Raw genomic sequence first — 14525 nt, 5'->3', positions numbered from 1 at the left:
TCATATGATTTTAATGATGATTGCGTAAGCTTTAACATTCTGTTACTATTACCAAACTTGGTATTTGACTGTTATTATCAACGTTCCTGATTTGATTCTTAATTTCCTATTCATAGCTATTGTGATGAGAGAGTTGTATTAAATTTATATTGTTATAATCAATATTATATTTTTGAATGGAATGTTGGCAATAATTAGTTGATACAAAAATGATTCCTATATACTAACTTGTGTTAATATAAATACATCGGAATTGGCTCAGTTTTATACCATTAATGTACATTATCCAAACACAAAGTTTAATCTTAATAAGTTGTGTTTCGGGTATCGTTTTTAAAAATGATGGCTTTATTTCAATTGTTTGGCAATTGCCACAAATATTATGCCTATAATAATTTCCTACTACTTATTAATTACTTTCATAAAATAGTGAATGTGTACGGTCGCACAAGGTTTTAAATGAATATTTTAAATCAAGCGAGTGTAATAAAGAACAAGTTGTATTTATTATTATTATTATATATTTTTTAACGTAAATTGTGTTCATATTTATAGTCTAGTGATATTGGCTTAATAGCTATGGTAATTTTTGGGTGGAATTACCTCATCACATTGTACTGGTCCTCAACTCATCCCTTAGTGTGTAATTTTCTAATTTTTTATTTTAAACTTTTTCTTAAAAAGTTAACCTAATTGAATAATTTAATCATTGGTTAATGAATGTTCAGTTTCAACAATGGTACATCTATTTAATATAAAATGATGGTAAATTTAATTAGAAAAAATTATTTATGATTTAGGGGTGTAATTCAATTGTTTGTACCTATGGGTTATCTAGTATCGTGTAAATAAATTTAGTGTAATTTTTACCTGTGAAACATTTTTAATTTTAATTGAAGTAAGGAATTGTATGCGTTAAGACTGAAACATGTGTCCAAAACGTGAAAAAGATTTTTTCTGGTAGTGGTTTTAAGGTCATGGCATTTAAGAACTTAAAATAAGTGACATATTTTTATGGGTAGTTATTATAAAATGTGCTAGTATTTTGTTTATATGTTCTATGGGTTTGAAATTGTGTTGTAGATCTCGAAATTTTTTTTTTTTAATGCATATTTTTTGTTATGAATTTAATTTCTCATAGCATTGAAATTTCCAACTTCTTGGCAAATGTCATAAAGATATACTCTCGTCCATTTTTGATAATTATTCTTAAGAAACATATTTTAATTTGTGATGATATTTTTCTTTACAAATAATTACATTCAGAAAGTACAATTTTTTGCCATACATATTAAGCTCGTTCTATTAGTATTTATAACAAATAAATATATATTTTTTTTTGTGTGAAGGGATATTTTTTATATGACAGGTTTTATAAGTACAAATACAGTAATTATTTAAAATATCTATTCAATTAATCAATGTTCTTTTTTGTAAAATTATCAATGATTAATTACGTAAATTATCACTGCCATTGAGATGACTGTTAATTATATCATTTAGGCTTTAAATTTTGTTTGGCTGCCTGAAATTATAATTTTAAACATTTTTGTAATTTTCTTCGACATAAAGATGATGCATGTTCCTATAATTATTATTTTAGTTCTCCAAATCATATATAACATGTAGAAATCCAAACTCAATATTATCTAAAATAGTTTATAATAAATTTATTATTTATTTATAAACATGTATGTTAGTTAAGTCTGCAATACCGCTTTATACTGTAGAACGAATTATTATTATTTTTTTTTTAGCTCCATCGTAATATTATATTAATTAAAATGTTATACGTAGTCATGTAGCCTTTTATAGATGAGAGATACCTTTTCAGAACCCAATAAATCTTAATGTGTGATGATGTATAATTATTTATTTATTATGATAAAAAATTCTTTTTGTGTATTTAAAAAATATTGTTTCAAAGGAATTATGATATTTAATTATAAAGGAATATTTATTAATTTATAAATATGTATGTATGTTGTATATATATACATTTATATACATTATTATGTGATTGTATGTATTTTTAATAGAATTTAAGAAAAGGCGTTTGAGAAATTAAAATACAAGTTTTTTATTTTATACCTAATGAATTATTCAAACTAAAATGACATACATTTAATCTGTATTTTTTATTTTTTTCTGCAATATGTGTAAATCAAACAGTGATTTCTACGATGTGAAAATAAATTTTTGTACATCAGTAATATCTATTAAAAGTATTATCGCAACATTATATCTGTATTTGTAAATGGTAAGTTTCTGACTTCGGTATTACCATGCTAAGTTTTTGAATAACTAATTTATAATAACAATTTTATTATTCTTCAATTATTTTAGTTCAATAGTTGTTCAATTTGTTACGTATAAGTAAAAATAAAACAGCGTTGTTTCTGTCAAAAAAAACTTATTTTATGTAGGTAACGCAAAAATAAGAAAACAGGTATGGTGTCTTGCTAAATATTTCATTGATTTGTCATTGTCAATTACAGAGATATATATTTTGAAGAGGGAAATTAAACCACTTTCAAATACTTTTAATAAAATATTTTTTGAATTTGTGATTACAATATTATTGAATGTAATATAAATTCCATATTTATATAGTCCTTACATATGAATGTCATAATGTGTGTAAACTATATTATAGGAACATACACAATTGAAAAATTAGTTAAATTTTAATGTAAAATATGTTTTATAAAAATCTTGAAGATAGCTTTGACATATCAATAAGTTTTAGAACAAAACTTTTGAAAACATTTTAATTTTTAGTCGTATAATTTCCTTATTATTATTATTATGATATAATAAGTCTGTAAATTAAAATCTATTGTTATAATAATTTGCTTTACAAATGTATATCTAAATTTTAATTATTTTATGATCTTATGTTCGTAATATATATAATAAAGCAAATTCTTGTAAATTTTCAGTATTTAGATTTATTTTTATCGTAACAATTTTAAATATTATGATAATATAATATAAACTATAAACAGTTATCAATTTAATAATTATTTTAGTTTTTCTATCTAATGATACCTACTACCCATGGCTACTACCTATAACCTATAATATAGGTACTATATTAAAAGAGTATCACACCCGCATAATATGTAAGTACCAAGTTGTCTCCGTTTTTTAAGTGCGCAGCATAGCAAATTTACGCTCCATTAGTTTAAAAATAAGAGTGAATCAACCCATTATGAAACTTGATGGTAAGAACATGATCTGTGTTTGTATGTTGGTTTTTTACGATTGGTAGTTTAATTTTTAGCAAGTTATGCGTATATAATAAAGTGTAAATTAAAAATGCTCATAACTCGCTTAAAAATTGAATAATCGTAAAAACTAACCTAACGGAGTTAAACGTGATCTGCTGAGCGTAAATTTGCTATGTTGCGCACTTGTAAGACGTAGACACCACATGCGGGTATTGTACTCTTAAGCTTTTATTTATTAAAAATGTCACCAATTTAGCTATAATATCTAAAGAAAAAAAAATTTCTAGCCCATTAAAATACGATGATATTATTGATCAATTCATGGATTTAAAAAGTAGAAAATTTAATTTTTAATACATTTTTATATTGTACCAATTGGCTATTACTATATTTTATATTTATTGTTTTATTTTGTCAATATTATTATTTATTATATTAAGTTTGATTATATGAAATTTTGCGTTATTAATTAATTTACTTATTCATATTGTTGTAGGTACAAGGTACTATATTTGTTAAGACTGCGTAAATTTGAGTTTAAAATTTGGGGAACTATACAGGGTAATTATTTTATTTTTAAACACTCATTATTTTGTTAAGTATTGATTTTTTTTAATATTTTGTTTCATGCTTTTCTCAAACTGTATGAAATTATTATTTTTTTTTCACTCTTTTGTTTAATAGTGAAACCACTATCAACTTTTCATTTTCAAATGATAACCTATATTTAAAATGTACTAAATTAATAGGGCTATTTTTTATGATTTTTAACTTTCAAATTATTATTTTTCCTTAATTTTTTAGTGAGATATAGTTTTTCAAAGTTGGGTGGTTTTTTTTTATAATAATTCTTGTTACCAATGCCTCTCATCAGCCATAATAATCTGTAGGAAAAACACCTAAAAACCTCTAACCACCCAACTTTGAATAGCTATAACTCGCTAACGGTTAAATAAAAAATAATAATTTTAACGTTAAAATTCATTTAAAAAATAGCCCTACTATTTTATGACATTTTAAACATAAGTTTTCGTTTGGAAATCAAAAGTTAATAATGATTTCACTATTATTTAATGATCTGGGTGAAATATAAGGATGAAAAAAATAAAAATGATATATAGTTATTGAAAAACATTAAACTAAAAATATTGGGAAAAGTTAACACTGAAATAATAAGTGTTTAATGATAAAAGAATCACTCTGTATATGCAATTGACGTGCAATAATGATATTTTAGACATTTTAGGCCCCGCAATTTTACTCTGCCCCGAGCCACGCAAATCATCGGGACGGCCCTGATATGATCACTGATAAAATAATATAATTTTTTTAATTCTATGATCTCGCGGGTTCTGCACAAAAATATGTGAACATTAGGTGCACTTACAGTTTTAGTAGCACATAAATTCACTAATAATTACGTTAACGTCACACGTTACGTTTACAAGGTATTTATTCGATTACCTATAGATTGTTCGTTATGACTGTTTTAATTCATACAAATCTTATGATGGCCAACAACGAGAATTCGGAGTGCCATAAACGTGGAAATGTCGTGAATTGCATTATTGGCACCTAAGCAGGTATCACCAACCATACGCACAGAGGAATTGCAGCAGGTTCGTTACAAGAAAAGGTAACGACAGTTGCATACGCCTCACCGTAAGTAAATCGGTCGCGGAAAGTATATCGAGCAACAGTGCGCTGCATCCTGCATGATATTACTCGTATCAGTCGTACCTACTTAGACTACCTATACATGAATATTCAATAATATGATTTTTTCGACCGACTACATTAGATAATAATATTAGATAAAGATTAATTTTTAATCCAATGGTGGTGTATTTGAATATCGGTGATTTCCTGTTACAGTCTTCCATTGGTATCGTATAAAATGTATATTTATTCGGACTTTGAACAAAATTTACATAAATGCAATCAAAACGAATCAATTTTGGCAGATAAATTTGGTAGGATCGCTGTAATTGTCGAATAAAGTTAAGCCATATAAAGGTAGGTAAGTACTGTAAAATATAAGGTGCTTACATTTTTTTAAATACCTATAGCTAGTTATAGAATCTATACCATTATTGGCATTATTAGTTAGAGTTATTATCTATATTACTGTGTACACATAAATTATGTTTTGATATAAAATCCTAAGTATGATTTTTGCTGGTACAGCATTCAACATATAACGACAATAATATTACGCAGCACGTAATATATACCTATATAGTATATAATATATGGTATGTAGATATTATGTACCCAGTGGCGTATCTAGGATTTCTTTGGGAGGGAGAAATTATTAAAATATTATCAACGCTAAACGTAGCATTTTATTACTTATAGGTAATTAGGTATACTGTCGTACTGAATACTAATAAAATGATAAAGGGAAAAATCACAACTAAAACCATGTAAATATAAACAAAAAAAAAAAAAGGAAGATGTATCCCTAATCTCTCTCCTTAAATACGCCACTATAGAGGCCCAGTCTAATATTGTTAGCATGTCCATCATCCACAGTCCACACGGCACACATTCATCTAATTTAAACGATAAGACCGATAAGTACCTACTGAGAAGTGGTTGCCATTTTTAGAAGACTTATCATTAACTGCTTATACCTATTTTAATTCGTGATGTTTAGTAAATACTACATTTTACCTAGTAGGTACATATTTAGTGAAATTACTTATTAACAACTCTAGTTAATTATAATTAAGACAGAACTTATTGAACACTGTTAAACTGTTATTAGTGAATAGTGACTATATAGTGTGCCTACTCATCATTTGTACATATTATAATAAAACCTAAGTATAGGTAATTTATTTATTGTATAATATATACATGGGTATGTTGCATGTAGGTACGCGTATAAATATATATTTTAGTATTTGCCGTAGCCAGAAATGTGTTTTGTGAGGAGGCAGTGAGGCACTAATTTTACTAATTAAGTAATCACGCAATGTATATAATATTATATTTGTAACTACTACGGTCTACGACCCGGTCTTTAAAATATTAGCCCATACTGCATAACACATCATATATTATTCTATTTATATTATAATGTGCCTGTAAACACATACACTGCCGTACACTTGAGTTACAATAATAATAATAATACATATTTAATAACGTTATTACCGATACGATATTATAATATTATGCGCTGGGAATATGGCTCAGTTTCGAATAAATAAGTAAATCCCGAGGCGTGCTTTAAATTTAATTGAGAACTCGTTATATTTTAGTATATATATATATGTGTGTGTGTGTGTATGTGTATGTATTTACACATACAGTACCTGTAGTTTGTGGACTTGTCCATTGCAATTTACGAATAATATATAATATATTATTATTCGTGTGGCGTGTGGTGCACCTACTGCGAAATATATATTTACATTTGCTTCCTACACAATACCTATCTATACTTACCTGCAGGTAATGCTGGTAATCCTTAAGCTATAGCAATGTAGGTATACAGATACGTCGCCTCACGAGGATCCAGCCACTACCAACTCATTCGATAATATCATACAACTATTAAACAAATAGAAATGGAGAAATTCAGAGATATAATGTGCTTGCGAATAAAATTTAATCTTATGTGTAACTGTGTAAGTAAAACTTTAGTACGTTGTACATAATATTATAATCGTGCAGATGTACCTCTACGCGTTTTAAGATTTCATGCGTGCTTTTTACGTATACTGTGTATATAGGTATATTATATTATTACATATAGTAACTGCATTATACTGTAGTTGACGTCTTCGCGAAGAATTTTATCGAACATTGAAAGCTTTTTGAAAATTCAACCGAATTAGGTAATATGCCGATAATTTAATTCGTATGGCCATACGAAATATTCTTCTTTCTGTCCCCATAATCCCGGTGTAAAAATAATATTATATAAACTCTATAAAATGATAGCTTACATGTCATAGAAATCTAAAACTAAACTTGGATGACATTTGTTTTTGATTTTAATTTCGTTGTATACTCTAAACCTTTTATCAAGCTATATAGCTTTCAAATTAATGAACTGAAAAATACTACTCGTACTTCCAATTGTATTCGCCACTATTGGGCATAATAATTCGATTTACAGCTATCTATATCTATTTTCTGTTCATGTTTTTCTTTATGTAGATCCACGGGGAACAACATATTATAGGTATATTTATTCTATATTTTAGATATTCTTTTTTTTGTGTAAATCTTTCATCGTTAATATTTCTCCTCTGGGACATTTTGTCACAAATATAACATGAAATAATTTCCTTTGAATCTGGTAAACAATTTATTTTTATAGAATTTTTCAGAGTGCTCGGTCGATTGTGACTTCCTATCTCACAGGGATTTATTATATCATACTTTAAGTTCCTATAAAAGTTTTCGTGAACACGAAACCAAACGAAACGTTCTTACAAAGAGCAAAATAAAATAACGTAATAATGACGGTGAACGTTAGTTTTTCTGACGACCAACAACGTGTGGATTATTGGTTATAATATTTTTATTTTTTTTATATGTCGTATCATATAGATCGCAATAATAATATAGCCTATAGGTAAAAAGATTTTTATTATAGGCACGCGATGTATTATGTTTTTTTTTATAATAATATTACTCGCGTCGTCGTGTTGCACGGTTGAATGCGAATTAAAGTAATTTTCTGGTCTTAACCCGTTAATGGTAATTTTTTATCCCCCAAAGATTAATTACTTCATGGCCGTACCTTGCAGCATAATTTTTATCGGCGTAAGTGTATGTATAGTTGGTAGAAGAGGGAGGAGAGACGTATAAAGATGTTTCACGGCAAAAATATCATACTTGGTACAAAAATAATTTTTAAAATAATAACTCAGAGGTCTTGGAAAGTCGGAATTTCCAGCCATTGGAAATACAGCCATGAATCACCTAATCGCACATGCGTATAAATATTCAAAACTCATGTGATTTCGTATCTAGGTGCATACTACATACATTTATGTGTATACACGAGTTTTAATTTATACTGTTTGATAGGCAGTTAAGTAGCTTAGAGGCGTGCGGATTATTTCGTGTACTATGTACGCGTTAACGTCAAAACGGGTTAAAATCTATAAAATACATAGAATTTATAGATTCTCACATGTTTGAAGGTGTATAACATAGTAGGTAGTAAATAAAGAAAAAAACTAAAGTAGGTATACTAGTTTACCAGATCTAAAACGGTTTTAATGTCCACTGTGTGAAGTGAACGTTGTAATTTATTGATTATCATAACTATATTTGTCAATACAATCGTTTAAGATAGATATTATGCCATAGCAACGTCGTGTAATCCGTATAATTATTCATTATTAATTAAACATCAAGGTTTCGTCGCAAGAGAAACAGGATTTATTTGTTTTTTCATAAATATTCAAATCTCTCAAAAAATATGTTTTAAATAGGTAGCATTTTTTTATTCTATAGTTAATTTTTCTCACGGATAAAAAAAATAAACAAAATATTATGCTTAGTAGTAGTTTGTACTAACATAAATATTGTAAAATCTAAAAATATCTTAACATTTTTTTAATCTTTTTAATGTTATTAAATCCACTATATATCACTAGTATATTTTTTTTAAATACGGATTTGTTTTTTATTATTTTAATTAATAAAAACTTCACGTGGTACACTGACATAAAAAGCATTTTTGTAGATTTCTATAAAACGTTTAGGTTACGGACAAGTGATTATTATCTTGCATGTAATAATCGTCTTTGATAGTTAATATCAGCGTTTTAAAAGACTTCATTTTGTAGAAATTACCTAATTAATTGAAATAAATTACGGGTAGGTATAATATAAACGCATTAGGTATTATCTACGATTGTCGATAATGTGATTACGTGAACTTATAAAAGATAAAACACAATGTTAGTACTTTCTAGTTAATCATTTCAACATTTATTTCAATTACAAAGATATGTTTTCTTCCAAAAGCTTTGAAATTTTTTTTAAATTTCTTCTTCTGATATAAAAATAATAATAATTGATAAAATATTTAAAATTATGCTGAAAATGTGATTAACCAAACTATTGTTAATTCAAATCCAATACAGTTAACATTTTTAAATAACACATTGTCGCATAATAAAATTAATGTATTTTTAATCCTATGGTGTATGAATCGAATTTTATATTTAAAAAACATTTTTTTAGAGTTTACGAAAAAATGAAATTTGCATTAAAATACATACCTTATAGTTATTAAATACATCAGTAAACTAATTTTTTTTTACATTTTTTTTTTTTATTATTAAAGATGTCATACTAATGAGCAATGGCTCTGACATTGAAATTTTTTTCATTGACATTCAAATTTGTAATGTTTATTGTTATTTTAAATATATATATATTGCATAAATATGTTCAATGTGCATATTATCCATTGTTTATGAATGTTGTAAATTTATTATTGACAATCGATTAAATGATTATTACACCGTTTTATACATATTTTTAAATTTTTTAAATTTCTTTTAGGAATGTTTTCTTAACCCTATCCAGAAAACCAGGGTGTCCTATGACAATCGTGTGACATAATATTATTATATTTGAATGAATTTATATATTATATAATATAATCAAAATCACTTTACATATTTTATTAATTATCAGTAGATAACATTGAAATTTATTTTTATACACACGTATAACAGTGAATTTTATTTTACATATTTTGTTATGCAATTATTACTTTTATTTTATTTAGTGTTGAACCATACCTATGAAATATTAACAATAAAATAATACGAAAATGCTTTCAATGACTTATCAGGTATGTGTTTTATGTATTATATCTATTTCAACGACCTATGTGTAGATAATACTCGTGGCTAATAAATGCTGTTACATATATACATGGGTAATGATAAGCAGCAAATACAGAGAAATGCTTTATCATGGGGGTTTTTATAAATCAGACGTAATTATATTATTCCATATAGTCTAAAATTTAGATAATTGATTAAGTCTTTTGCGTTGTTCCTTTTGATGTTTTAATCCCTTTCTTTTTACTCTTAGAATCAACCATGATTTGTGCTTGTTTCTTGATTAGATATCTATTGGGAACAGGTTTTTCTTCTTCATCCTTGTTCGCCGATTCTACGACATTGTCTTCCAATGACCACAGTACTGCTACATCCTAATAACATGCAGAATATGTTTTTAATATTATGTACCTAAATACCTACTCTTGATTTTTATAGCTCTATATTAAAATATACACACGTTGTTTTTAATCCTTCCATTCACATTACGTTGATCTTTATCTGTAGTCCCATAACTTTTTATTACATTCTCATATTTGGTTTGTAATAGACATATTAACCAGTCAGCTTTATCAATGCTTGGACATTTATCTGGTACTGGTGCGCTGTCTGCTTTTTTTAGTGCAAGACACATGTCATATAGCCTTAATAGTGTTGATTCAATTTGATTAGACAATTCAGACTTGTCTTTTTGTAAACGTTCGAGTCTATCTGTCTCTTCGACAATTTTCAACTTAAAATTTTCAGTTTCTTCATCATTCCTGCATAAATAATTGGTCATTAATATGGAAATATATCAATGAAAAAATCGAATTAGAATGGAAAGTTAAAATATTTTAATAACTAATTAACTGCTAGGCAAATAATTATGTTTAAAAATATTATAATATTATAATATTATACTAGGTTTATCTCAAAATGATTGAGCATCGTACATCGGGTTTAAATCAGTCAGTCTAGTGATTTAAAAACGTATAGGTGAGGACATTCATGTTTATTATTAATTTGTTAATCAATTTATGACCACATTATTTGTATACAAGAATAAAGAAAAATCAGGTCTAAAAATGTCTGTGTATTATAATATTTTGAAAATAAATATTTAAATAATACTTTGGTGAGTGGTGACCAAAATTAATTTAAGTAATTTAAATTTTATACTTAAAATATAATTTTAAAATTAAGACGAATAAATATTTATGATATTTTTACTGTTCTTTATCTTGAGCATCGGAGAATCGACATTGTTCAAATTCCTCATTAAGTTGTTGACATTTTATTTGGAGGTCCTTTTTTTGATTCTCAGTGTTAGTTTTCAAAGTAGTTAATCTATCTTTAGTTTCTTTTTGTGATACAAACTTTCTTCGTACGTCTTCGCTGTCAATTGAACCTGAGTGGTTAAGTAAAATCAATAATTTATAAATATATTTATTATTATTTATTACTAATTGTATTCCTTATATAACTATTCAAAATTCAATAATATCTAATAATGTAAATTAACTTACTTAAAAATTATTTTGTTTTATAGTTTTAAATAAATTAAGAAGTATTGTAATTTAAAATATTTGTATTTTATTTTGATATTCATTTAATCAATATTGCAAAAATATTAGTGCTTCAAAATAAACATTTTCGTTTTTTCTATTATTTTCGAAAGAATGAAAAAAACAAAATTAAATGTAAAAACGAGTGTTTTAAGAATATATTGGTCGTATTTTGATTACCAAGCTCACTAAAATGTATATACTTCAATGAAACGATTTATCATTACTTTCAAAATGAATGACACACGCCCCTGCATCCACCCAACTCCGTTGTAGGTACCTATCACTTTTTTCTGTCAGTTATTCATACAATCATTACCAGTGACTTGTTTCAGTTTGAAATATGGCATGTCAGTAATTTCTTGACTATCTGATGATCCATTATCTCCAAGCCGTTGTTCTTCCGAAGAACTAGGAATTGAATCCTGATGTGTAGCTCTCTGTCCCGGTGGAAATATTTTTCGTTCCAATTTTTCTAACTCTGTTTTCCTTTCTTCTACTTGTGCTCTGTTTACAAACATGTATACATTACATAATTGTTCGTTAAATTTTATCGCCACAAGTTCTAACTCGCCTAATTTGTTCTACTTGTTTCATACGAAATTTTGCTATATTAGCTGCGTTAGTTTCTTTTTTCTGCAATACTAATCTGGTTTTATCCCTTGATTTAATGGCTTCTTCGTTAATTTTCTTAACACAATAAATTGTAAATTCAAATAATTATTAACATATAAAATAAATTATTACTTCTAGTCGTTGAATTTCACGTTGTTGTGTCTTAATTGTTTTTTCTAATTTGTTCAATGTAGAATCAAACACTACCGAGTCTTCTAAAAGTCGATTTCTTATAGATCTATATTTGCGTGTCACGTGTGATGCTTCCATTCGGCTCATTTCGATTTGATGAGATCGATTTTCAAGTGCCGAAAGCGTCTACAACACATAGGTGTTTCAAAAAATTAATTTAGATTTAAAAATGTAGGATATTTTTTAATACTTTAGTCGTATTTGAATCCTTGTCTACAGTAGAAACAACCTTTGACCGCACGTCACTCCATCTCCCGAACAAGTCGTTCAACTTGATCCTTTTCTATAACACCGCAGTCAAGAAACTCATAAAACTGATCTAGGTTACAACTGGTTATTATACTCTACCTACCTGTTTGATATCATGTCTAATTAGATCTGTTTTTTTCTTCATGTCGATCAATTTTATATCCAAAATATCTATTGCTTCGTGATACTTTTTTCTCTTTAAAACTATGATTTTTTCATGTGGTTTTGTATCTGGTAATGCGTCTATACACTGAAAATATTGAATTATCTATAAATTTTATATGAATCAATATTTAAATTTATTTTTTATTATTATTTTTTTTTTCTATATGATTACTTGTATTTTGCCTTATTATCATAACAAATAGTATCATAGGTTATATGAGATAGTTAGTGACTTCAATGTATTTCAATATTACTATATTAATGTCAATAAATATATAACTTAGTAAATGTGTTTTAAAATAACAGGAGACGAAGTAAACAATAACGCCTCCTTATAGTTGCAAATTATTATACATTTTGAAATTCATTGATAATTTGTCCTACAAGTGGTCAAAATATAGATATATTAATAATTATCAGGTAAAGTTTTATTAATGACTCATAGTGTGGACACTATTATACTACGATATCTATATTTTGACCTGTATACAACCAATTAGTACACTATAATATTATAATAGTATTATCTGCTAATAACATTTTTGTATACCTAGATATATTTATATTTGATATACATACAATATTTAAATAGTTATCACATTACTTTTATTTCGTGCAATAAACAATAATAGTGCGTTGTGAAATAATAAATAGATTAGAGTCCATATTTTTTCAGTATACTTAAAACCAGATTTTCAAATATGTATTTTTTTAATGCACATTTGACAATATATTGTGCATACACAAAATCATATTTAAAACTTTTTAAGGGATTAAGCCCTTCAATTTTGAGTTAGGTATGAGTTTATGACCTACTGTGGATTCTTGTTTTTTGATTTGATACATTTCTTTGATGTCACGTTTCAACATTTGAATCTTCTCGTTGTTTTTTTTCTTTTCTTCCTCGCATTCTTCATACTGCGCTTTTTTTTGTCCTTCTAAAATGTAAATGATTATATTTTAATACGAAATATAATGTTATACAACATAATTATTATTCAACAGTTTTTATAATCAAAGTTAATATATTGTATTGATAAATCCGTGGTTTATTGGTTAACGTGCAGTTTTAACTGGCTACTGGTTAGTTCATAATTGGATGAGAAAATTGTATATTGAACAACTATAGTCTATAATGTATTTTTCAATTTATTCTATATCTTGAAAACAATAACTATTACATAGAAAAATGATAGTGGTTAACCACACATAACTGTAACTGTGAATTTGTTGTTAAACAATAATAGCTTTGTTCTTCTTATTTAAAAATTATTTATATTTATAATTTAATATTCTGTGTACATTATACATACATAAAATATATATATGTATTGTATATTTTTAACATTATTTAAAAATAACACTGTGATAGGTTTTATATGTGGTATTTATTTAACTTTTGATAAAAATTATTATCATTATTCAAAATATTTTCAATACAATTAAAATAATTCATTAATTTATCAATAAATAATGATATTATATATTAATATTATGTTATAACACGTATTTAATAAATAATAATTATAAATCATAATGGATTGAATATTATTTTACTTACCAGAGAGTTGAATTTTCTTTTTTAGTTCGTTTATATTTTTTGTTAGTTCCTCTGTAGGAACCAATGATTTCTCACGTTTACTTGGCATAATTATTATTTATTTCTTACATATTATACGCATTAAAATATTATA

At 26.2% G+C, this 14525-nt stretch overlaps 1 protein-coding gene across 1 annotated transcript; it reads right to left on the bottom strand.

Annotated features, from left to right (window-relative positions):
- Window positions 1–10012: 10012 nt before the first annotated feature.
- Window positions 10013–14525, bottom strand: LOC113549258 (centriolin). Its single transcript, XM_026950470.1, has 10 exons — window positions 14393–14525; window positions 13648–13769; window positions 12770–12916; window positions 12608–12700; window positions 12358–12543; window positions 12185–12300; window positions 11930–12117; window positions 11276–11453; window positions 10524–10824; window positions 10013–10437 (listed from the first exon to the last, which is right to left on the bottom strand). The coding sequence occupies exons 1-10, from the start codon at window positions 14478–14480 to the stop codon at window positions 10261–10263; spliced, it is 1596 nt and encodes a 531-aa protein (XP_026806271.1). The 5' UTR covers window positions 14481–14525; the 3' UTR covers window positions 10013–10260.

The sequence above is a fragment of the Rhopalosiphum maidis genome, chromosome 1 (assembly GCF_003676215.2).
Source record: "Rhopalosiphum maidis isolate BTI-1 chromosome 1, ASM367621v3, whole genome shotgun sequence".
Taxonomy (NCBI): Eukaryota; Metazoa; Arthropoda; class Insecta; order Hemiptera; family Aphididae; genus Rhopalosiphum; species Rhopalosiphum maidis.
The sequence above is the reverse complement of the archived record's forward strand: the minus strand, read 5'-3'. Positions and strand labels throughout refer to the sequence as shown.

Coding starts and splice junctions, on each gene's coding strand:
- LOC113549258 (XM_026950470.1), bottom strand. CDS start 14,480: ATGCCAAGTAAACGTGAGAAATCATTGGTTCCTACAGAGGAACTAACA. Junction 12,917..13,647: donor TCAAAAAACAAGAATCCACA/GTAGGTCATAAA, acceptor CAATATTTTCAG/TGTATAGACGCATTACCAGA. Junction 12,701..12,769: donor TTAGACATGATATCAAACAG/GTAGGTAGAGTA, acceptor GCGGTGTTATAG/AAAAGGATCAAGTTGAACGA.